At 36.1% G+C, this 26,948-nt stretch overlaps 2 protein-coding genes across 5 annotated transcripts in view; one reads left to right on the top strand and one right to left on the bottom strand.

Moving 5' to 3' along the window:
- LOC127840510 (synaptic vesicular amine transporter-like) overlaps nt 1-1,977 on the top strand; it is a 40,306-nt gene extending 38,329 nt beyond the window's left edge. Inside the window, exon 14 of the mRNA XM_052368926.1 lies at nt 88-1,977. Coding sequence (XP_052224886.1) covers nt 88-198 — 111 coding nt within the window. The 3' untranslated portion in view covers nt 199-1,977. The remainder of the gene's footprint in view (nt 1-87) is intronic.
- Nucleotides 77-25,528, bottom strand: LOC127841761 (high mobility group protein 20A-like). Of its 4 annotated transcripts, none has more exons than XM_052370811.1 (13): nt 25,398-25,528; nt 19,299-19,415; nt 16,709-16,906; nt 15,929-15,995; nt 15,208-15,314; nt 13,778-13,926; nt 13,046-13,134; nt 11,074-11,197; nt 9,922-10,083; nt 8,624-8,732; nt 7,672-7,857; nt 6,833-6,924; nt 77-215 (listed from the first exon to the last, which is right to left on the bottom strand). In XM_052370811.1, the coding sequence occupies exons 2-13, from the start codon at nt 19,384-19,386 to the stop codon at nt 201-203; spliced, it is 1,386 nt and encodes a 461-aa protein (XP_052226771.1). In that variant the 5' UTR covers nt 19,387-19,415; nt 25,398-25,528; the 3' UTR covers nt 77-200. The 4 variants fall into 4 exon arrangements, with proteins under 4 accessions (XP_052226771.1, XP_052226773.1, XP_052226770.1 ...); XM_052370813.1 differs by having other exon boundaries at nt 6,833-6,920; XM_052370810.1 differs by lacking the exon at nt 77-215 and adding an exon at nt 3,460-3,636.
- Between the last annotated feature and the right edge of the window lie 1,420 nt (nt 25,529-26,948).

Here is a 26,948-nt window from a genome sequence, read left to right as displayed (position 1 = left end):
TAAAAAAGAACGCACAGTTTCATTTCAGATTTTCGTTATTTGTACATTAATGTAAAAATGCTAACAAAGCCAAGGGTTATGTTTCAGTCTCTTATCATGAATGACCAGTGTCCAGTCCAATATGTCACGTACAACCAGACCAGTGCCGCCAACGCCACCTCCGAGGATGATGAAGACGACGACGGCTATTTTCAATAACGCTATTCGACCTTGACCTGGAAGTCAGAGGACTGAACTTTAATACTATTAAAATTTGTCTCCTCTGATGCTATGTTAAAAATTCAATGTAGAAGAGATCAATAGATCACTGTGTAAGAAAAGGAAGATAACTGTGTTAGACAAAGTAGAATCAAGCGCTAAATTTTCACAGTGATCGCCTCTGATGTGATGTTTTTATCCAATATAGGGGAGATCACTGTGTTAGGAGCTGTAGAATCCAGAGATAACTGTTCACAGTGATCATCCCTGATTTGCTAAAAAAATCCAATATAGGGGATATCACTGTGTTAGGGAAGGCAGAATCCCGCGCCAACATTTCACAGTGATCATTCCTGATGCGCGGTATAAATAAGATATAGGGGTTATCCATGTTTTATGAAAGACATAATCCTGCGCAACATTCTCTTAGTGGTTTTCTTTAATGTGATATATTAATCCAAATAAGGGAAAACATGGTGTGAAGCAAAGCAGATTCCTGTCCTAAATTCTCGATGTTCTCCCTTATGTGCTGTATACTGTATATTGGGGAGATCACGGTGTAAAGCAAGTCAAGATCATGCACCACATTACCACATTGGGTTTCCTTGATTCGCTGTGTTAAATGCAGTGTAGGTAAAACCACTGGTAATCAAGGCAGATTCAATAGTTAACTTCTCAAGGTGGTCTCCCGTGGTGTGCTGTAAACACCCAATTTAGAGGAAAGCATTGAACGAAGCAATGCAGATTCGTGTGCTTCTTTTGACTTCTGTTCTTCTGACATTGGTCTCCTATGGGGCGCTGCATACTTTTATTGATGCAGCAATTTTGGCGAGAGGATTATTTGAAGCAAAGGCAGATTCCCGTGCTAATTTTTAAGGGTGGTCTCCCTTAATGCACTGTAAAACTCTAATGTAAGGGCTAGCACTGAGTGGAATGGGTACTTACTACATGTGTTCATTGTTAAACAATACAAAAGACTGTAGGGGTGATATGGTCGTAGTGTCGAGTTGTAGATTCTGTGAGAGTAGTGTTTGCCTTTGTCCATGTATTTTAAAACGTGACGAGAAACGACTGAAAATTGGATAAGAGTTAGAATCTCTAATGTTTACGTAAGTTATGAAAGCAGTAAACAAACAAATTTATCAGTTAGTATGGGTGCTGACAACAGTGATATTGATATGTTATTAACATTAATAAATCGTAGCATACACTAGCAAAAATGTACATATTTCTTCCAAGTGCGAAATTGATGTTCTTGTCGCGAATTCTGCCCCTAACATGTTTTAACATGTCAAGATGGTTGACAGTACTGTTGTGTTAATGTTATAAAATTTTGTGTATTTTCGAAATTGATGTAAGAACTGCGAACGAATTAAAATTTAATTAATATATTATCCAGTTGGATTCAATGTCTTTCTTCGTAAAAATTGCATTAAATAGCCAATGATTTACAGTGTTTTAATTTTCTCACAATAGATGCATGTATTATAGAATACAAGCCAGTTTTTGTCAAAATTTTCTTATTTGTACTTTTTGTAGAAAATTTGTAGGTTATTACCGGTACCATGTGCGTTAACTATTGAATAAATATATAAGCACAACTTACCATATAGTGATATGTAATTGTTAACAAACACAAAAAACACATGAAAACAAGATTGTTTAAGACCCTAACATGCAGTGATATTTTTATGAATGTCTGGTGGAAATCCTGTTACTATGTAAGTATGTATTGTTATACTGTGCATGTAGTCTAATAAAGCTTTTGACGTTTAAGAATACAGACTTTTGAGTTGTAGCTATTTCCATTATTCACATTGCGCATACATAACAGAAGAACAGATTGTGCTTCAGTGATCAGAGTTGTCTTGACATATCGAATAATAGACTGACCCCGCCATTCGCTCGAGTTTAGAGACCCCCACTTATCCCGGTGCAAACAACGCTGGTCCATTATGTCAACCAATGATAGCTTGATTAAAATCATATCGGTTGGTTAAGTGTGTGATTTTCGGTCACCTTTATTTGTACCAGCAGATTAGTGGGGTTTTCCAAAAGCTTGCTTTTCCGAGATACATATATTCACGCCCCAGATAGATGTGATAGTAACTGCTTTGTATTTGAACATGAAAAAGAGCGAAATAATGTAATACTGAGTGGCTCTTCTTAATCTGAAACTATTTTATTAACGTAGGGGTATCTTTACAGTGCCTGAATGGTCAATGGTAAAATATACGGTTTTACTCATTTTAAGAACTTTGTTCAAGAAGTCTGTTGCATTGACATTGCAACCTTGCATAATCAGGGTGCAGAATCAACGGGAATTCCCGGGTTTTACACACAGGAAAGAATGTAAACACATCGTTAAGAACATTATTTTTTTTGCAAATTTCTTAAGCTATTGAAATACATTTGCACAAATCTGTAGTGCATACAATACAGTTTTTCTTGCAGTTTGTGTCGATATCTTCATGTATAAGAATAAATCATTGAATACGCCTGAAATCGTTGACAAAATTTCACGTTGCGTGAGGCATAACCGCGTACAATTAACACAGTAGATACCGATTTTTTAAACAAAAACACAGGCTCATTACATAAAGTAATTCCGATGTATTTCATATTGCCATTAGCAGCATAAAACTCTGTCTTTTATGCACTAGTTGAAATTTAAAATAAAGCACTACTTTCCGTCGTGAATACAAATTAAAAGGGGAACTCCACAAAGTCACGTGATCCTTTACCCTGATAATGCACTGAGAATTTGATTAACCCATTTATGGCCAGTGGACTCTCCCATCCTTCTAAATTGGATCAATTTATTTCCAAAATTAGGGGTGTTAAGTATATTTATTTCTATATTTAGAATATTCCATAAAGAAATTCATTTAAGCAAACAGCGGAGACCCAGATGAGACGCCGCATTATGCGGCGTCTCATCTGGGTCTACGCTGTTTGCAATGTCCTTTTTTCAGGACGCTAGGCATAAATGGATTTAAGTGACATCAAGTATTAATTTTTTATGAGGTCGGGTTGATATACTGTATATTGGTGTCCACCTGGTACCCATCAGGTTCCTAGTTCGATATTAACTGTCAGAGTATCCACATAATCTTTTCTTTAATTCACAAGAACAGGTTACACCCAGGAAACAGACTCGAGCATGTCAAACATGTTAGGATTTCAATGCAGTTGAGCAAAAAACAAAGGAGTTTAAACTCATAGTACATCGACACAAAGCAAAAACAACATACACATGTACAAACTGAATCAAGTATAATTAACAAAATATAAATAAATAACAAAACAAAGGAGATGTCAGAAGTTGATGACACCAAACAGTGTAGGCACCATTTTGAGGGCGTCAACCTGTGCTGATAACGACATGCCATACGCCTTCAAATTGCTCAGGTCTGCATCAAGCTTTGTATGGATCTCCTAAACGAAAATAGAAACAGATATTAACCCTTTCAGTGCGGGAACCGAATTTTAAAGGCCTTTGCAAACAGTTTGGATCCAGATGAGGCGCCACAGAACGTGGCGTCTCATCAGGATCCAAACTGTTTGCTATTCTGATAGTATTCTTTGAAAAAAATCGAAGAAAATGCTAATTTTAGAAATTCAGCAGACAACATTTAAGCAGACGACAAATTTCCCAGCATGCAAAGGGTTAACTAGGTACTTTTATATTTGATGTGTTTCACAAGATACAAATGCAGGAACCCCATGTAAGCTTATTTGTTTATGTTTTATGTTGAGGTTAGCTAAAAAGTATGGAAGTTTGATATTCGGCAAGTAAAAGGGCTGACTATATGAGTTTTGAAAGAAAATACAAATATTTAATCTGAAAACAGTATCCTAAAGTAATGACATAAAATTACATGTACATATATAACAAGAGATGTGTTTGTCAGAAACTCAATGCCCCCTAATGCGCTGCTTTGAAGCCATATATTTGACCTTTAACCTTGAAGGATGACCTTGACCTTTCACCACTCAAAAGTGCAGCTCCATGAGATACACATACATGTCAAATATCAAGTTGTTATCTTCAATATTGCAAAAGTTATTGCAAAACTTTAACCAAGGTTAAAGTTTTGGGACACACACAATGAATGAATGACAGACAGATAGGCAGGCCAAAATTTTTCGATCTTTCGATCCGGGGGCATAACAAGATTTTGGATTTTTTATTGACACACAATCATTATAGCTCAAGCCCAAGTAGATATTTTGTGCAATGGAGCTGATCCTTTTGTAATCTATCGGCAAATGACCACCAAATCAACAAATGACCACCAAATCAACAAATGACCACCAAATCAACAAATGACCACCAAATCAACAAATGACCACCAAATCAACAAATGACCACCAAATCAACAAATGACCACCAAATCAACAAATGACCACCAAATCAACAAATGACCACCAAATCAACAAATGACCACCAAATCAACAAATGACCACCAAATCAACAAATGACCACCAAATCAACAAATGACCACCAAATCAACAAATGACCACCAAATCAACAAATGACCACCAAATCAACAAATGACCACCAAATCAACAAATGACCACCAAATCAACAAATGACCACCAAATCAACAAATGACCACCAAATCAACAAATGACCACCAAATCAACAAATGACCACCAAATCAACAAATGACCACCAAATCAATATTTTTGTGAAATTGTTTTATAAGAAACAATATGCTTTAATATGTATTTCTATTTTAGCAATGGCTTGGAAAGTGACAATCTTAGGTAGAGGACATCCAAGGAACATTTGTGTATATTGTCAAACACATTAAACAAAATTTAAATGTACACAACTTTTTAAGCAAAAAATTACTTTTAGGTTAAGTTGCCATTTTTTTTTCTTTTGAATAATTTTGGCAGATGGCCACTTAAAGAGCATGTGTGAAATTATTTACAAATCACCATATTAGCTGGGTTCTGAGAAAACTGGGCTTAATGCATGTGCGTAAAGTGTTGTCCCAGATTAGCCTGTGCAGTCCGCACAAGCTAATCAGGGACAACACTTTCTGCTTTTATGGTATTTTTAGTTTCAAGGAAGTCCCTCCTTACCGAAAATCAAGTTTAGGCGGAAAGTGTCGTCTGTGATAAGCCTGTGCTGACTGCACAGGCTAATCTGGGACGACACTTTACGCACATGCATTCAGCCATTAAGCCCAGTTTTCTCAGAACACGGCTCATATGATAAGACAACTAGACAGCGAAGCACTCACCAGAGAGCAGGGTACACCAATGGTCATAGCCTCGATCAGGCGACCTAGTTTTAATCCCATGTGACCCAGATCAACCATGGCCTTGATATTGTCATGGTCAACAATCTGACCAAGTTTTATCAAAATTGAGTTATTAATGATGTTTCTAGCGTGGTAAGATTGCTTTTCGAAGATTTCACGTAGTAACGTAGTTTTAAGACGCACATAATGCAAGTTTGAACTCAGCCTATATAATGTCCAAGATAATCCCTCTAACCAAGTTTCATCAATATTGATTAATAAATATTGCCTCAAGAGTTGTGACAAGTTTTTTATGATTTTACAATGTGAACAATAACTTTGACCCAGAAGACTCACATTCCTACTAGAATTTTCTTAGATTTTACCAGGTTAACTAGTTTTTTGATGCACATGTCCAAGATTCGTTTGCCGCCTGTATATTGTTAAAATGAACACTGTGACCACGTTTCATCAAGATTGAGTCATTAAAGAGGCTTAATCAGTACAAACAAGGGTCTCTCACATTAAGCCTGGTGCCCTTGTTATAGGACCCTAATTCAAACTAGACCCAGATATGTTCAAGATAAAAATTGTGAACAAGTTTCATCAAGGCTGAGTCATAAAAGTGACATTTACAGCGCTAAAAAGTTTTTTTCTAAGATTTGACCTAGTGACCGAGATTTTGGATGCAGGAGACCAAGATTTCATATTTGTAGATATAAAGATTCTGACAAAGTTTTATCTAGATTGGACGCACAATACTCAAAATCAAAGTCGTCCTATACATTGTAAGGATAAGCATTCTTGTCAAGTTTCTTCATAATTGGATAAAAAATATGGCCTTTGGCAAATCAGATGATGCTTGAAGCATGTGCATGTTTCGCAAAAGTCCTTCCAAAGAACATTTTATATAAATGTTCGTGAAGACTGGCTAAAACATTTCAGAAAATATGACAGGAATAAAAAAAAATAAACGCAAATTGTGTACAGCATTGCAAAGATTGTCTACCCACCCTTCTGGCTTGTGCTACTTAAAAGCAAGATTTTATATAAAAATCTGACCCATTATTCACTCTGTTACCCTGACATTTTCGATACCATGTTTGAATGTTAGTTAAGTATTATTAACATTATTTTTTATTCATAAGTTGAATATTGGTTTTCCAAATGTATGTCATATTAAATGGCAAACTGATAATGGTCCTCTATTGTATTTTTCAATAGCCAAGATCACTAGTAAACCTATTCTAATTGTCATTGGATCCGCATTTATCGACAATTATAGGACATTCATAATGTCATGTTTTTACTGAAAATGTACTGCATGCTCTGTTTGAGCAAACACATATTTTAAGTCAGAGAACAAAAGTATGCACCTGTAATTCTTTGAAGTGTTTGTCCATTATGAGTTTTTCATTGGTGTAACTTTCCTGGGCCTTTTCCAAAAGTCGTATTTCTCTGTCTCTACCTTCAAGGAAGAAATACAACTTAGGTGCAGAAAAAAAAATCTTCCATTAAACAGACAACCTTATAAGAATGAAAGCAAACATTTCTGTATCAGTATAATGATAATTTGACATCAATATAAACCAAATATAGCCACATGCTGTTTTTTTGCATTAATCAAAAATGAATGACAATACTAGACTAAATCAATTTTGTTATAAGAAAGACTAAAATTGAGAAAATTTACATCATAAATCCATATACATATCTGCGTCAAATAAGCAGGGAACGTTAATGGGTTTTTCAAAATAACTAAAATACAATATGAAATCCCTTCTGGTGAGTCACGTCAGATTATACAAATTGTGAACTATTAACAAATCTTAAATAATCTAAAGGAGAAATTGATGATAAAACTTCTAATGAAATAAATCAAGGAGCAGGTTGAGGCTGTAGAGGGGCAGAGTGGGAAGTCCGTCCAGTCTTTTGACGTGTTCTTACAATTTGCAAAGTCCAAGGAATAACTTTAATCAACAGATATAGTTTATTTTTTATATAAAGATATATTTGTTGTTTTCCTTTTTTTCAAATATAAACAAAAGGTACATGAATTATTTTTTTACTAGTATGAGAAGACCCATCCACACTCCTATTGGGTAAGAGTCCAAAGAAGCAGGGCATAGCACCCTACTATTTCTCTCTAGATCTCCCCCCCCCCCCCCCCCCCACACACACACACGCCAAACACAAACCCTGAGAGACCACTCACTTCTATTCTTCTCCATGAAGTGCTGTATGAAGTCACTGATATCCAGGGAAGAGGAGTCCTGGTTGAAGTCCCCCTCCGTTACCATGGAGACAGCCACGGTCTCCCCGTACTGGTCCAGACCGGTCGTCAGGTACAGCTGCTGGGCCTTCTGAGCCTCCTGCTCCTCCATGTCACGCCTGATCTCACCTGACATGAACCGTAACCATGGTTACTGGACTAATATTATGCGTGACATGCACTGTAACCATGGTTACTGGACTGACATTATGAGTGACACGCACTGTAACCATGGTTTCTGGACTGACATTATGAGTGACACGCACTGTAACCATGGTTACTGAACTGATATTATGAGTGACATTTGGGCCAATGTTCACCTAACGATTCTGAGAGATAAATCTGAGAAAAAAAGTGTAACTTCAATTTGAATTTTTAAAAATTGCTTTTATTTTTAGTCAAACTTGGAATTAACAAATATCAACATTATTTGGCTGTAAGAAAGATTTTATCATAGATATTCTCTGAATCCCACAAAATCTTAACCTAACCAAGGTAACACAGCTTACAAAAAATACGATTAACAGGTGTTATTAGTGTTTTAGGAAGCTATGATCATAGAAATGCACACTATCCAGACATTTTCTTTTGTTGATTGTCAAAATAAAGTTATAAATAAAATAAAAAATACTGTTTTTGTCGTGTTCACTACACAATTTTCCATTCATTAAGCATATAAAGTATTGGCTTTGATCATACACTTGGATTACACATATGTTGAATGTCAACTTGTCTGATATTAGAAACACCAAAAACCTACTCAACTCTTATGTCATTTCCAAACTTTCCATACGCTCAGCTTATTACTTATTTGTTTCCACCCTACACTTGACTTATAGAACACATTATTCTGACTCCATTCTTGGCCTATGGACAGTTACACTGAGCCACTTACTGGAGATGTTCTGGAGGTGCTGCCTGCCAAACATGTGCTCCCGCTTGTTGTGTGCTGATATGAACACCTGGTTACACAGTCTGCAGTACAGCTCGTCTCCGTCATTGCCCTGTGGAGGGATGAGATGAGAAAAAATGTTACTTTTAATGTACATGTATTGTCAATGCAGTCTTACAAATTGATAACTTTGACTTTTTAAAATATGAAAAGCCTATCGAAAACAATTTTCCCATTGCTGCATATACAGTTTCAAAAAGAAGTTCTATTGAATTGTGTTATTATTTGTCAAGTTATAAATGGATGGGACCTAGTCATATTGATCTTAATATCAGTTTCTGGAATATTTCCCTACTCACATCTATATCAATGGCTGGGATATTCCCCTACTCACCTCAATATCAATGGCTGAGATATCATCATACTCACCTCTATATCAATGGCTGAGATATCATTAAACTTACCTCACATAAATGGCTGAGATATCATCCTACTCACCTCAATATCAATGGCTGAGATATCACCTTACTCACCTCTATATCAATGGCTGAGATATAACCTTACTCACCTCTATATCAATGACTGAAATGTCACCCTATTCACCTCTATATCAATGGATGAGATATCACCCTACTCACCTCTATATCAATGACTGAGATATGACCTTACTCACCTCTATATCACTGGCTGAGATATCACCCTACTCACCTCTATATCAATGACTGAGATATGACCTTACTCACCTCTATATCAATGACTGAGATATGACCTTACTCACCTCTATATCAATGACTGAGATATGACCTTACTCACCTCTATATCATTGACTGAGATATGACCTTACTCACCTCTATATCAATGACTGAGATATGACCTTACTCACCTCTATATCAATAGCTGAGATATCACCTTACTCAACTCTATATCAATGGCTGGGATATCACCCTACTTACCTCTATATCACTGGCTGAGATATCACCTTTCTCACCTCTATCTATTGCTGGGATATCACCCTACTCACATCTATATTAATGGCTGAGATATCACCCTACTCACCTCTATATCAATGGCTGGGATATCCCCCTACTCACCTCTATATCAATGGCTGGGATATCCCCATCACCGACTCCTTTCAGTGGGTCCCCTGTCTAACGTGTTCTTTAGGTAGGTCTGGTACAGGTCTGAGTCCTACTCACCTCAATATCAATGGCTGAGATATCACCTTACTCACATCAACATCAATGGCTGTGATATCACATTACTTACCTCTATATCAATGGCTGGGATATCACCTTACTTACCTCTATATCAATGGCTGGGATATCACCATCACCCACTCCGTTCAGAGGGTCTCCTGACTGACGTTTATTCTTCAGGTAGGTCTGGTACTGGTCTGAGTGCTGAAACTCCTTCATCTCCAACACATAACGCTCCTTGTCTTCCTCTGCAAGCTTCATGTACCTCTGAAAAAACAGAGAGAGGATATACAATTTTGATATAGGTTCAATACAATTAGATTTTAAACCAAAATTAACACTTTTCTTTCAATTTTATACTGTTTTCATTTTAGAATGGTGCAATTTTTGGTCATAAAATCAATGTAATTATATTACGTAACAATTTTGCGCCATCAAAATGTGCTGTACATGTAGTTGTTTTTTGGTGTTTCTTATATCATACAACTGAACAATCAACATAATTTGTGTATATTGATCATTAATGACATTGTGAAAGAGAATGCAAATTTAGAGAATAGTCTCTAGCTCTTTGTCATCTTCTTTTTCATTTACCATATTAAATGGGGAACAAAAAACCAGTGCAATTCCAATTTTATCTAAATGTTAAATGTAAACATTCAAGCTCAGCATACAATAAATAAAAATAACTATCCCGACAAATTACAAACGCCATGCCATACATTAAAACCAATTTGGGGGCAAACATGCATGTGACAAACTTTATTTTGGTGTACTAAACAAGTTGGGAAAATTAGTCCACTTTACACTTTCGTATTTTATGTACTGTATGTGGTAACAAAAAATTTGAACAATACAACACATGTATACATTAATAGGTACAACTTACATCCTGTTTATAATTCATGAATTACAACCAACAAATAACAAGAATACCTATGATAAACTGAATGGTTTCCTCAATATATGCAAAGAATAAATCCAGAAATGAGTAAATCCTTTCCCACTCAAATTGATTTTACACATGTGTAGTTCCTTAGAAAGCTACATTTAATTAAATACCTTTCTTGCTAAATTCAAGTTTTAAAGGCTTTATTTCCAACCCATAATTTCCGATGAGCAACAACCAGATTAAAACCTGAACAGACTGCGAGTTACTTGCAGACTGTTCTGGTTTTATGCTGTTTTCACATAGCCATTTTCACTTTGCTTCTGAGTGGGAAAGGGTTACATTTTTGATAATTGTAAGCTCCAAACCTCTTTTTCATTCTCCTCCATATTGGACCACTCCTGACCCATCAACTTGGTGACCTCTGGAAAGGTCATCTCAGGATTGGACACTTTGAGCTCTTGACGTCTCTTCACAGCAAATATCACATAGCTGAAGAGAGAATGGCAGCAAATATCACATAGCTGCAGAGAGACAGGCAGCAAATATTACATAGCTGCAGAGAGAATGGCAGAAAATATCACATAACTGCAGAGAAAATGGCAGCAAATATCACATAGCTGAAGAGAGAATGGCAGCAAATATCACATAGCTGAAGAGAGACAGGCAGCAAATACCACATAGCTGAAGAGAGAATGCCAGCAAATATCACATAGCTGAAGAGAGAATGGCAGCAAATACCACATAGCTGAAGAGAGAGTGACACCAAATATCACATAGCTGAAGAGAGAATGGCAGCAAATACCACATAGCTGAAGAGAGAATGGCAACAAATATCACATAGCTGAAGAGAGAATGGCAGCAAATATCACATAGCTGAAGAGAACCAGGCAGCAAATACCACATAGCTGAAGAGAGAATGACAGCAAATATCACATAGCTGAAGAGAGAAAGGCAGCAAATATCACATAGCTGAAGGAGAATGGCAGCAAATATCACATAGCTGAAGAGAGAACGGCAGCAAATACCACATAGCTGAAGAGAGAATGGCAGCAAATACCACATAGCTGAAGAGAGAACGGCAGCAAATACCACATAGCTGAAGAGAGAATGGCAGCAAATACCACATAGCTGTAGAGAGAATGGCAGCAAATACCACATAGCTGAAGAGAAAATTGCAGCAAATACCAAATAGCTGAAGAGAGAATGGCAGCAAATATCACATAGCTGAAGAGAGAATGGCAGCAAATACCACATAGCTGCAGAGAGAATGGCGGCAAAGACCACATAGGTGAAGAGAGAATGGCAGCAAATACCACATAGCTGAAGAGAGAATGGCAGCAAATACCACAAAGCTGAAGAGAGAATGGCAGCAAAATATCACATAGCTGAAGACAGAATGGCAGCAAATACCACATAGCCGAAGAGAGAATGGCAGCAAATTTCACATAGCTGAAGAGAGAATGGCAGCAAATATCACATAGCTGAAGAGAGAATGGCAGCAAATATCACATAGTTTCAAACAGAATGACAGCAAAAACCACATAGCTGAAGAGAGAATAGCAGCAAATATCACATAGCTGAAGAGAGAATGGCAGCAAATATCACATAGCTGAAGATAGAATGGCAGAAAGTATCACATAGCTGAAGAGAGAATATCAAGTTCCCATCATCATTACCTGAATAGTTTTAACTTATGAGACAATTGAGAACTTTCTGGGAAAACTGGGCTAATTGCCTGTGCATAAAGTGTAGTCCCTGAAAAGCCTGAGCAGTCCATTTAAGCTAATCAGGGACAACACTTTCCCACTATACTGAAGTTTGGTTTATAAGGGAATTCCTTTAAAAGAAAATTTCCATGAAAGCAGAAAGTGTCATTCCTTATTAGCCTGTGCAGACTGCACAGGCTTATCAGGTATGACACTTTCCCACTAAACTGAAGTTTGATTTATTAGAGACTGCCTTTAAAAGAAAATTTTCATTAAAGCAGAAAGTGTCATCCCTGATCAGCATGTGCAGACTGCACAGGCTAATGTGGGATGACACTTAACACTCATCCAATTTGCCCAGTTTTCCAAGATTGCGGAACAATTGAGCTGGATGAACATCTGATCTCCCAATATCTGTCCTATATGCCACGCATTTGGCAGGAGGGCAATAAGAAAACCTTGATATAACAAGCTGCCAGAAAGGCAGCCAGCTTTGTCAGAATAAACACTTTTGAGGCACTAGAACTTCATTGAATGCTCATGTACTGGTAACAGATTAAGAGCTTCAAGAGAAGTACAAATATTTGTTTCTAAAGTTTTTTTTACAAACAATACACACAATTATTAATACCCTGTCATGGGTTTGCGAGGTGTATTCACAACAGGTCCATTCTTTCTTTTCTTTCCTTTAGGCCAGCCTCCACAACCTTTCTTCTTTGGCTGTAAAGAAAAGTACCGTTAAACCTACATCACTTCTTCTAGGTTTACCAAGATGTTGTTATGGAAGTTTCATATAACCGTCAAATGATTAGAACAAATTTTAATAGAATAATGTAAAAGTATGCTTGTTCAAGATTGCTTTAAGTCTTACTCAACCTTTTCTGCCTGTTTTTGCATCACTCTTCATTAAGAACACTTGACCATGAGATGCTTGTCAATCAACCATTGATCAATAGTGGGTTTTTATCAATAATTTTGCAGTTGTTATCATAACCATTTGGATATAATCAAGTCCATTTCCTGTAAAGCATTGCACACAAATCAATAGGTATTGTTACAAAAGTATGTCTAATTGTTAATTTGTAAAATTGTTAATTTGAAAAAAAATTAATTTGTAAAAAAACAAACTGTTAGTACACACTGCCATTTGTTTTCCACTTTATTTAAACAGAAGAACAAATTTATTGTAGTTTAGCAGTCTAAATAAATACGTGCAAGGGCTGAATTAGACATGGCTGTATGAATAAGTATTTTAATACAAAATAAACAAGTCTTACACTTAACCAGCTAGCTTTGCACACACTAACAGGTTGCATACACTAACAGGCCTAAGCCCATAAATCATAAGAAAAATACTGGTTACCTGCTCGTCTGCCTCATTGCCCATGGTGACGAGTGTATGTGTGTTCTGGAAGATGGAGACGGGAACCATCACAGTGCCATCAGAGCTGGCCTCGTACACCCCACTCCCTGAGTCATCTCCCACCAGCTGTATCTGGGGAAATATGGTACCTGCAAAACATGGAAAACAATGCATTATGGCCATGCAAAACATGGTAAAGAGTGCATTATGGTATGTGCAAAACAGGGGAAAGAGTGCATTATGGTACATGCAAAACATGGTAAAGAGTGCATTATGGTAGGTGCAAAACAGAAGAAAGAGTGCATTACGGTACGTGCAATATATGGTAAAGAGTGTGTTATGGTAGGTGCAAAACATGGTTGAGGGGGCTGTATCTGGGGAAATATGGTACCTGCAAAACATGGTAGAGGGCTGTATATGGGTAAATATGGTACGTGCAAAATATGGCAGATGGCAGTAGATTGGTAAATATGGTACCTGCAAAACATGGTAGAGGGCGTAGTTATACCTATTTTTATTTTTTTTTATTTTTTATTTGAAGAATGCAGATTAAAACAAGTAATGTGTTCGTCAGAAACACTATGTCCCCTTCTTCGCCGCTTTGATTTAGTTTTTTTGGCCTTTGACCTTGAAGGATGACCTTGACCTTGACCTTTTACCACTCAAAATGTGCAGCTCCATGAGATACACATGCATGCCAAATATGAAGTTGCTATCTTCAATATAGCAAAAGTTATTGCAAAATGTTAAAGTCGGCGCAAACAAACCAACAGACAGACAGGGCAAAAACAATATGTCCCCCACTATAGTGGGTGGGGGACATAAAAAATGTGAGTTTGTTTAGAAGTGAATTATATAGAAATATATTACAATCAGTGAGATAAACCTGATAGGCAACTTTTCAATCCTGGAAGCCCACTTTTACCAAAAACAATCAGATCTAATGAAAGGAAAAACATTAAAATTATATTTATCTTCAAAAGTACATGACACACCAAAGAGGCTCTACAAGCTATCGTTTTTTACGATTTCAATGAGTGTATTTGTAGTTTTTTGTTCCCGATAAATGTTAATATGACATGATTTTCAAGAACTTGCAGACTGGTCCTGCTGCGTGCATGAAGTTGACACACACCCTACCTGGCAGACTCAGTTGACACACACCCTACCTGGAAGACTCAATTGACACACACCCTACCTGGCAGACTCAGTTGACACACACCCTACCTGGCAGACTCAGTTGACACACACCCTACCTGGCAGACTCAGTTGACACACACCCTTCCTGGCAGACTCAGTTGACACACACCCTACCTGGCGTACTCAGTTGACACACACCCTACCTGGCAGACTCAGTTGACACACACCCTACCTGGCAGACTCAGTTGACACACACCCTACCTGGCAGACTCAGTTGACACACACCCTACCTGGCAGACTCGATGTACTCAATGTTTGACTATGGCTGTCGGAGCTGGTTGTCACAAAACTGGCCGTGTAGTTCAGACCGTCCTGGTTTCCCACAGACAAGATGAGTCTGCAAGGGCAGGCAGCCATTAGCTTCAGCAATTGCTCATAGCCAATAGTGAAAGATTTTATTAATTGAAATTTAAGAATTAAGGTAATTTATTTAAATAAAGTTTTTAAATGCTATTACAACAATGCTGTTGTTGATTTTTACAAAGAATATATTTAAGTTAACAAAAAACATTCTTGATTTTCCCATGGTATTCAATGTCAACATTCCACCCACAAAAGACCCCAGCCCCATCCTCTGTGGAGTTAGCATGCCTGCCTTTCATCTTAACCCTTTGCATGCTGGGAAATTTGTCGTCTGCTAAAATGTTGTCTGCTGAATTTCTAAAATTAGCATTTTCTTCGATTTTTTTCAAAGAATATTATCAGAATAGCAAACAGTTTGGATCCTGATGAGACGCCACGTTCTGTGGCGTCTCATCTGGATCCAAACTGTTTGCAAAGGCCTTCAAAATTCGGTTCCCCAATGAAAGGGTTAAACATGAGATTTGCATACGTTTGATCCATAAGTTTGACTTCTATATGCTGCCTTATTCGAAAGGGGGAATCAAAACACCCATAACGTGGACTAAATATTAAATGTAAAATAGCAATAATTAATTCAATTTAACTCACCCTTTAGAAGTGTCAAATAAAACTAAATTATCTGGTAGAAGAATAGTTGAGTTACTGGATAGGACACCTGCAATGAAATGAGTGGTGTTCAATCTTGCAATGATATTTATGTTTCGTTTGTTTGAAGGAATACCCCCACATTCCATTTTTTCTAAAAAAAATCCACTTATGTCAAAATTAATGTGTTTTATGGTTAAAGTTGACTTTTAACCTCTAAGTGGAGCCTTGAGGTAAGGAAACAAGCGTAATATCCTTCACATCATAACATGTTCTGATGGTTCACAACATTATTTTTTTACAAAGATGTATACAGTTCAAATGTCAGTTGTTTCCAAAGTAAGTTGATTCAAATGGAATATTTCTGTCATTGTTTGGTTGCAAGTTCCAATGTTTACACCAACAATGCTTAAAAAAACGTTAGTTCTCCATACCATCAGTAAATTAAAAAAAAAACAACCTAATACAGGCTGTTTCCAAATTGCAAAAATTTTAAAAAAAGGCTGTTTCCCAAGGGCAAAAAGTAACATTTTTTTCCCTCAATGTCTGACTGAAATTTCCCCCAAAATATGCCAAACTTTTCCAATAAACTCAATAATTTAATTCTCTAGCACTATACATTTTAGAAAGCAGTTAAACATGCACTTACAAACAATTGGTATACTGTTATTTATAATCATATTAAGTTTATTTTTTCCGAATGTAATGGTTCATTGCACTTTTTTTTCCAATAAAAAAGAAACCGCCTGTAAAATATAGAGCAAAAGAAAAAAACACACTGACCATCGACTTTGAGCTGCTGCTCCAGGTGATGGTCTGTCACAGTCAGGTGCTCCGGCATGTCATCCAGCCCAGCCAGGGTGATGTCCGAGCTGTCCGGCACACTGATGGTCGGTCCGATGTCTGTGGTCTGGGTGAAACACTGCAGTGATGCTCCCGACCCTATCACCCCATCTGCTGAGGTCATCTCAACATTGCTGTCTGTAACCAAAAAATGTTATGAGTTTTATCACTATATAGCTGAAACTGTAAAATAACAGACTTGTTTTGCAAATTAATGCATACTTATTGCAACTGCTGATAAAGTATTTGAAGTCATTTTTAAACTTATTAGTGTTGTATTGCCTGTAAACATCTCTGTTTTGTACCTTTCACTGGTTACCTGATTTAATGCAAATGTCTACGGAGCTTTCTGCCTATGCAAATCTAAGTCAACGTTAATAATACCAGAGATAAGCTGCAAAGCCAGCACTTAAAATAAAAATAAATAAAGCCAGAAATGCTGGCATCTTTTTTCTTCAAAGGTATATTTATCTTTCAAAAAATGTGTTTATGTTTCATGAGGGATTTGTGAAGTCCGCACAGGCTAATAAGGGACGACGCTTTCCGCAAAAACTAGATTTTTGCTAAGAAGAGACTTTCTTGAAACGATAAATATAATAAACATGGAATGTATTGTCCCTGATAAGCCTGTGCAGACTGCACAGGCTAATCTGTGACAACGCTTTACGCACATGCATAAAACCCCATTTACCCATTTGATGTCCCTTACAAAGTTACATTCAATTTAAGACGTTTCTTTCTAGATTCAAGTTTTAAAGGGGCCTTTTCTCAGATTTTGGCATGTATTAAAGTTTGTCATTAAATGCTTTATATTGATAAATGCATTGGATCCAAAAAGCTCCAGTAAAACACAAGAATACACTTAAAGAAAGAAAAAAAAGAAACCCTCAACTAGGCTCGAATCACTGACCACTGGAGTAAAAGTCTATCGCTTAGACCTCTCGGTCATCCGTGCTTATACAATGAGTGATGAATTTTATACTTTATATAAGCAATCCTCGTAGTATCACAAAATATAACGACAACAACAGAACTCTCCAATTTATTCAATCGTTTTGCGTTGCCATTTTTATAATTCTCAGGTTTTTAAATCGTCAAAAGATTTATATTATTGATATTTTAGAGCATGGTAAATGTTCAGTACCCGGTATTACTGTTTTCTCACAAATATCATATCTACAAAGAAAATTTGCGATTCTGAAACAATTTTTTTTTATTTTGTCAATTTATCAAAACGTGAAAAGGCCCCTTTAAAGGCTTTATCACCAAACCTAAAATACTGATAAGCAGCAAACAGCAAAGAACCTGAACGGACTGCGAGTTACATGCAGACTGTTCTTGTTTTATGCTGTTTGCACATTGTCATTTCCACTTTGGCTCTAAGTGGAAAAGAGTTTAGCAAGGTAGTACCCCTGAGCTGAAATTCCCAATGAAGGGAATCCTTGTACCTTAATACCTCAATGTAATCATTGTGCACATGTTTAGTTCTGAAGCAAACTTAAATTTAATTAAGGAAGAATCTGATGGGTTTTTTATGTGGACAGTCAACCAACACACTTTTCCTTGCTTAGCTGTTTACCAGTACTATAGATATTATTCAGTGCACATATCATTGCCAGCCATTTACAACTGCTCTGCTTGAATCTGAGGTATGGGTAGAAAGGAAGAAGAAAGGATTTCATAGCCTATCCCCACACAAATTATTTGGTTTGGCCTGGAATCGAACATATTATCTTTGGATTTGCAGCAGAGCGCTCTACCAACCCAGCTTGCCAGCCAAGTAAACAGAAACATTCAGTGAATGATAGATATAGGAGATGAAATAAAAAAATGAAAATTTATTTTTAGTGTGTTATCTTAACCATTTATTTTGATATTGTCAAAGCAGTTTGATCCTAACATAGACAATGTGACAATGGATTTATTATTTAAGAAAGCATTCAGTATGAATATTTTTTAGGATTATGATGTGAAGAAAAACCCACAAAAAGCTGTATTGCCAATTTCAGGGGTTTCAATGCTGATCGCCTTTGTCGCAACTTGCGACAAATTTATTAGAGTGGTGTATTTCATTACTGACACTATAATGGTACACTGTGCTAATCTTTATACGTGTAGCAAGAAATCTGGTTTGGTAAATAAGTAACATTACTGAAGCAGATTTAAAAGAAAACAAGTTAAACATGCAAATTCGTTGAATTTATATCCCCCGCCAATATGCTTCTGGACACAAAAGTGTTATATTTGACCTCAAAAGTGTTATATTTGACACTCAAAAACGCATTTTTTTCAAGATACAAAGTGCCATAACTCCATTATTAACAGATGGTGTACAATGCCATTTGGCTTGCATCATCCTCTTATCCATATATATACTCATACCAAGTTTTAATGAAATCCGCCAAAGCACTTCCAAGATAAGGCTTCGGACGGACGGAAAGACGGACAATGCCAAAACAATATCCCTCCGCCTATGGCGGGGGATAATAAGTTTGTTGTAGTTTTTTTTAACACAAGGTCACACATTTACCTGAAGACCCATTCAGAACTGACAGTGTTTTGTCTGAACTGCTTGTGGAACTGAGAGGCACGAGAAATTCCTTCCCGACTTCCAACATTGCACAGGAACTAGACCTGCGTCACCAGTCTGTAATTGAACATTTCACTCAATATAAGGATCATGAAATTAAAAAAATATAGCATGTGTATCTGTTGATCCCACCCTATAAATGACTTCATCTACAATTTTAAGTTGACAGATTTTAAAACACATGCTTTATAAGTCAAACTCTTGTTAACTGATAATTTGTCTACATTAAACAACAAGAGGGCCTGAAAGGCCCAAAGTCGCTCACCTGAGAAAACAAGATATAATTGGGACAAATCTTCTTACCAAGTTTCATGGAGATCGGAAAATAAATGTGGCCTCTAGAGTGTTAACAAGGTTTTACTATAGCCATATAAGGAAAATGCCCTGCCCCCTGGCAGCCATGTTTTTCAACCAACCAGCATCATTTTAAACACGTCCAAGATATTGTCGGGATGAATCTTCTGACCAAGTTTCATGAAGATCGGACAGTAAATGTGGCCTCTAAAGTGTTAACAAGATTTTACTATAGCCATATAATGAAAAATGCCCCGCCCCTTCACAGCCATGTTTTTCAAGAAAACATAATTATTTTCGAACTCATCCAAGATATCATTGGGACCTTTATTTATTATCTTCTGACCAAATTTCATGAAGATTGGACAATAAATGTGGCCTCTAGAGTGTTAACAAGGTTTAATTAAAGTCATATAAAGCCATATAAGGAAAAATGCCCCGCCCCTGGTGGCCATGTTTTTAAAGCAACCAAACCATTTTCGAACTCATCCAAGATATCATTGGGACAAATCTTCTGACTAAGTTTTATGATGATCGGATAATAAATGTGGCCTCTAGAGTGTTAACAAGGTTTTACTATAGCCATATACACATGTAAGGAAAAATGCCCCACCCCCGTGGTGGCCGTGTTTTTCAACCAACCGGCATTATTTTTTAACTCGTCCAAGATATAATTGGGATGAATCTTCTTACTGAGTTTCATGAAGATTGGACAATTAATGGGGCCTCTAGAGTGTTAACAAGATTTTGCTATAGCCATATATAGCCATATAAGGAAAAATGCACCGCCCCTTGGCAGCCATGTTTTTCAAGCAAAGGTTACCATTGTTAACAAGGTTTTACTATAGCCATATAAGGAAAAATGCCCCGCCCACTGGCGGCCATGTTTTTCAACCAACCAACATCATTTTCGAACTCGTCCAAGATATTATTGGGATATCTTCTGACCAAGTTTCATGAAGATTGGACAATAAATGTGGCCTCTAGAGTGTTAACAATATTTTACTATAGCCATACATACAAATGTAGCCATATAAGGAAAAATGCGCCGCCCCCTGGCGGCCATGTTTTTAAACCAACCGGCATCATTTTCGAACTCGTACAAGATATCATTGGGATAAATCTTCTGAGCAAGTTTCATGAAGATCGGAAAATAAATGTGGCCTCTAGAGTGTTAACAAGGTTTTACAATAGCCATATATGGAAAAATGCCCCACCCCCTGGCAGCCATGTTTTTCAACCAACCGGCATCATTTTTGAACTCGTCCAAGATATTATTGAGATGAATCTTCTGACCAAGTTTCATGAAGATCGGACAGTAAATGTGACCTCTAGAGTGTTAACAAGATTTTACTATAGCCATATAAGGAAAAATGCCCCGCTCCTTGGAAGCCAATTTTTTCAAGCAAACATAATTATTTTCCAACTAATCCAAGATATCATTGAGACCAATCTACTGACCAAATTTCATGAAGATTGGACAATAAATGTGGCCTCTAGAGTGTTAACAAGGTTTTACTATAGCCATATATAGCCATATAAGGAAAAATGCCCCGCCCCTGGTGGCCATATTTTTAAAGCAACCAAAACCATTTTCGAACTCATCCGAGATACCATTGGGACAAATCTTCTGACCAAGTTTCATGATGATCGAAACATAAATGTGACCTCTAGAGAGTTAACAAGGTTTTACTATAGCCATTTAAGGAAAATAGCCCCGCCCCCGTGGTGGCCATGTTTTTCAACCAACCAGCATCATTTTTTAACTCCTCCAAGATATTATTGGGATAAATCTTTTGACTGAGTTTCATGAAGATTGGACTATAAATGTGGCCTCTAGAGTGTTAACAAGATTTTACTATAGCCTTATATAGCCATATAAGGAAAAATGCCCCGCCCCTTGGCAGCCATGTTTTTCAAGCAAACGTAACCATTTTCGAACTCATCCAAGATATCATTAAGACAAATCTTCTGACCATATTTCATCAAGATAGGACAATACATGTGGCCTCTAGAGTGTTAACAAGGTTTTACTATAGCCATATAAGGAAAAATGCGCCGCCCCCTGGCGGCCATGTTTTTAAACCAACCGGCATCATTTTCGAACTCGTACAAGATATTATTGGGATAAATCTTCTGACCAAGTTTCATGAAGATTGGACAATAAATGTGGCCTCTAGAGTGTTAACAAGATTTTACTATAGCCATATATAGCCATATTAGGAAAAATGCCCCGCCCCTTGGCAGCCATGTTTTTCAAGCAAAGGTTACCATTTTTGAACTCATCCAAGATATCATTAAAACCAATCTTCTGACCAAATTTCATGAAGATTGGACAATAAATGTGGCCTCTAGAGAGTTAACAAGGCAAATGTTGACGCTGCACAACGCACAACGGACAAAAAGCGATCTCAAAAGCTCACCATGAGCAAGCTGTGCTCAGGTGAGCTTAAAATGATTCGCTGAATTCATGAACATCGGCGTTGATTTCGAGCTCTCAAATTTTTAAGGGGAGCTAACCACTGCGCATACAGCGTCCAGTGTTTACTTGTCAGAATACGTGACGCATTTCCATTCGCTCTCAGAAAGCAGTTTTACGTGTGATCATGAGCAATATTTTGGTGCGTTGTGGTTTTATCCATCAGAAACACATTTATGCACAAAATTTAACGATATTCAGATTTAACTTTTAAGTATTTTAGCTTATTGTAAACGCATTTACACCGCGTCTGCTCGCACTTAGCCGATATCCCGAAAGGTTACATATCACTATAATAAAGTTAAGGCCTAAAACCACAAAATCTAATACCGTTGGATTTTCGTACCAAAATCGTTCGTAACAAATCTCTCAGATTCGAAATCAACAACAAAAACAGGACATTTATAAATTGTCTGCATCATTTATCACATTTTAAGATATTTGTTGGTTTTCTGTTTTTAGAGGATGTTCTGCCAAGGCAAGAGCTGGGCATCACAAAAACCATTCTATCGAGCAACATTGACAGTTTTTGTTTCCAGAAATCATCAACTGAGACATTCCTGAACTATCAAAGTTTCCAAGCTATCAACACAGTTATTAGCTGTTGTGATCTTATTTATTGTTTCTGTTGGTTTACTTGGATAGAACATGTGTGAACTTTTGTAGAACTTTGAAAAGTCTACAATGTATATCTGTCTATCTATAAATAAAAATCAGCTATGGCATTAAAGATCAGATCTGCAAACATTGTCAAAGGGTTGTTAAATTAACAATTTGAATGCAATTATGCTGAAGAAATATGAAGGTTCCCATGCAAATTTAGTCTGTATATAGACAAGTGTCTGCCAATAAATATCAAACTAGAAATACAAAACTTACCACAAGTATGTAAAAGCACTAAGTACCTGTTGTGATCATTTTTAGTAATATAGTGTAATTCTAAACAGTAGCAAATAGCTTGTTTAGTTAATGCATAATGCCATTAATAATATTTCCTTCCTTTTGCATGATTAATAAATTGGTTGTTACTTGCTGTTCCATGATAATGCGCTAATAAAAAAACAGCATTGTTAATCTTGTAAAAGGTAATAAAATGTTACTTCATTGATTCCACAGTTTTTCAACAGAAAACATCACTTCGTAATTTTATATACAATGTACGTACATATTCTTGTAAGTTGATGACAGTGTTTTAGTATTACTTACAGGGTTCGCCAAAACTTGAAAAATCTGTCAGTCATTCGGACTGACAGACTTGAAATTTTTGTCAGTCCAAATCAGTTTCTGTCAGTCCCACTGTCCGACTAAACTATAACAGCAAAACACTACAAAAGAGAGTACCTTTTTAGTGTTTATAGGTTTTGATCACATTAAAATACAATAAAAACATGTCCGAAGTCGATATAATTAAACAATTATTATATTAATAATAAACCACATATAAACCAAAGGTATTCTTTTTCGACTTCTTTTTGTCAAACTGTTTTTTAGCCTGCACAGCTCTACAGATCCGTGTTCTTGAAAAGTTAGGGTGACATCCAATCAAGTTTGACTTAATCTCACACACCCATTCACACTCATTGGATGACTTCAATTTCTGTTAATTAGCCGATTTCACAAGTTCTAAAACAACACCTATTTTCTCTTAGCTGACGTGGTAGTCCAAATTTTTGACGCTCTTAAATATTAAGCTACTTTTTATATGGGTAATAGTTTCAAAGAATTTAGCCCATATAAAAAGTATCTCTAGATTCTTTGCGCGTCTTATAAATAAGACTAGCTGAGGTGGTTGATTTCCAGGTTCAATTAAATGAATGTCTTTCACACCTATTTCTTGATAGAAAGGCCCATGAAAATTACCACCATCTATTCTTGTTGTCTGAAATAACACAAAACATATTGCTACAAACTATCAACAACAAATCAAAACATAAATATCCCTATGTCCGAATTTAAAATATCCGAAATATAGTACATCGGGTGAATAATCTAATTTTGATTTCAGAAATTGTTGGTGTGTAAATTAAAATATATGCTTTCCAGAACAATATAATAATGAAACTATTTAACACAAATGCTCACAATTGCCTGTTGAAACAAGTTTTCATGCGGTTTTTGTTGTGGAGAAATTAAATGGAACAAATAAAATGGCGGACGCACTCGGTTGCTTTTTTTAACAAAGACCGTTGATTTTGAACTCGCATGTGATAGTCAATTCTAATCCAACTTTAAACATCAAAACATCAAAATGAAGGTAAGAAAAAAAGGATTTTGACAGAAGTTGAACAAAAAGCATTTACCTTCTATTTATCCAATAGCATATTATACACTTTGAGTGATCTTTTTGAAACCATTTTTCATCCGATTGTGTCGGTCAGTCGGACAGATTATCTTAAATCACTTGTCGGTCCTTAGAAAAATTTGCCGGTCAGGTCCGGCGGACCGACGGTTTTGGCGAACCCTGTACTTATTGTGTAACTTTTATTTTATGTGCAAATAAATGGTGTGAAGTGTTTTGTATCTCCACACAATACAAAATACCTTTTTATATATGTACTGAATATATATACTAACATCATTTACATGCTTCTGCTAGCGGCTTAGCCAAGAAAGACAATGACTGACATATAAATAAGCTCATATGATTGCTGATAATCTATGTTTTATTGTATGTGTTATTTGAATGTTTAAATAAAAAAATATATGGATGATATAATATTGTGTGTATTTGCATTCATTCAAATTGTAACTATACAGCTACAAACTAAGTGTTTGCAGTTTAGACTGTGATTTATGAATTGCTACAAATTGCTAGTTTTTTAGTGGTGACAAAATTTAAAATATTTGACAATAGTTTGCGAAAGAAAATTAGAACCCTGCAAGATACCTGTATTTATGAACTATTTTAATTGCAAAACAAGTATGCATTCTTTCTGTTCCACATAATTATACATTGATAATAAAAAAATCCTGTCAATCAAAATTGATTTGACACATCACATTATTTTGATTATGTTAAATCAGTGTATGCTAAAATTATAAGATGCTAGATCTTAAAGTTAGGATTATGTTGCTCGTTTGAAGATTGATTTTTTTGGATTCATTACTTTATTATTAAAACAACTAATGAACTATAATATTTTGAACACAATACTGTCCGTTATTTAATATTCATTAAAAATACATGGTTATCAAAAAAGCTTTTGCCCGTAAATTAGGTAGCACCTTTACTCATATTAAGTGTAGATTCATAAGTTCACACTTACCAATAAAATAAGGGCATAAAACGTTAAAATTTAGGAAATAAGGAGTATGTTTTCGCTAAATCACATCAAAGTCACTTTAATGATTTTCGCCAAGCGTTTACATGACGATGATTGTAAATGGTTACGTTACACCAAATGTTTTGGAGGTTACACTGCACAAATAAAACATGTTACAGATAACAGAATCATAGATATTAGGGCACTATGTAAATGAGGAGATGTTGGACATACCTCTTTTTGTTTTTTTTTTTTGGTTTTTTTACGCAAAGAGAGCTATTTATCCCGAATTATTATTAAAAAAAAATAAAGTGCTTAAATTTCAACAAATCATGTAAGTCACTGAAAAATCTATTATAATAACAGTAAAATTGCAAGCTTTGTTAAATCGATTTTACAGCATTTTTATTAGATCCATTTTCTTTATAAAGTTGTAAAAATGCAATAAATCTTAATTTAATGCTTAATAATAAAATGTTTGCATGTTGTAATAAGAACACTACATTGTATGTACTCACCTATCAATTTTCTGCTAATCAGTTTCTCTGTATTCAATACATGGATTGTGTTCATACTGATCATTATATTTTGTTCCCTTGGTGTTGTTTTTAACGTTGTATATTTCTCTCTTATAACTTTATTTAGCCCCGACTAAAGAAAAACTTGAAATAATGTTGGAATGTCCTGTAGTGGCAATTACTCTGCTTATCATACACATTCCTCTAGCTAGACTGTTAACTATGTTGTTTTTTTTAGAAAAGATTGATTTCGTTTACTTTGTTTTTACGTATGTTTCCTAGATTTAAATTAACTTAATATAATGCCAGCATTCTGACCATGATCAAGTTTTATGGAGATTTACTCATAAATGTGGCCGCTACGACAAGGTCCTCCAAATTGATATGGTGCCTATTTCTCAAACTTCCGTGACCCATATCCCAGCTCGGAGTAGAAGTTAACCCTTTCAGTGCGGGAACCGAATTTTGTAGGCCTTTGCAAACAGTTTGGATCCAGATGAGACGCCACAGAATGTGGCGTCTCATCAGGATCCAAACTGTTTGCTATTCTGATAATATTCTTTGAAAAAAATCGAAGAAAATGCTAATTTTAGAAAATCAGCAGATGACATTTTAGCAGACGACAAATTTCCCAGCATGCAAAGGGTTAAAACAAACTCTGACCTATTTTCATCAAGTTTTAGTTATATTTATATATGAGTGGTCTCATTTTTTCTTAGATTTTGTCCGGTGACCTATTTTTTGGACGCACGTTACCTATATCGATAGATTCAAACTCATCCTGGAAAATATTAAAATAAGCATTCTGACCCAGTTTCTTAAGATGGAGTTATCAATGTGGTCTGTGGAGTGGTTACAATTAAGGTATTTCTTTAATATTCGAACCGGAAACTTTTAGACGCGCTCAATCCAGATTCGAATACGACCTGGAAATTGTTAAGGTAAACATTTTGACAAAGTTTAACCAAGATTAAGTAATAAATAAGGCCCCTAGTGTGGTAACCATGTGTTTTTAAGACTTGACCTGGTGACCCAG

The sequence above is a fragment of the Dreissena polymorpha genome, chromosome 8 (genome assembly GCF_020536995.1).
Source record: "Dreissena polymorpha isolate Duluth1 chromosome 8, UMN_Dpol_1.0, whole genome shotgun sequence".
Lineage (NCBI taxonomy): Eukaryota > Metazoa > Mollusca > Bivalvia > Myida > Dreissenidae > Dreissena > Dreissena polymorpha.
The sequence above is the reverse complement of the archived record's forward strand: the minus strand, read 5'-3'. Positions and strand labels throughout refer to the sequence as shown.

What these genes read in the sequence shown, in the direction of transcription:
- LOC127841761 (XM_052370810.1), bottom strand. Translation starts at nt 19,386, where the DNA reads ATGTTGGAAGTCGGGAAGGAATTTCTCGTGCCTCTCAGTTCCACAAGC. An exon ending in GCAGCAGCTCAAAGTCGATG is followed by an intron (nt 15,996 to 16,708) that starts GTCAGTGTGTTT and finishes ATTTCATTGCAG; the next exon opens with GTGTCCTATCCAGTAACTCA. An exon ending in GCAATGAGGCAGACGAGCAG is followed by an intron (nt 13,135 to 13,777) that starts GTAACCAGTATT and finishes TTTTCTTTACAG; the next exon opens with CCAAAGAAGAAAGGTTGTGG.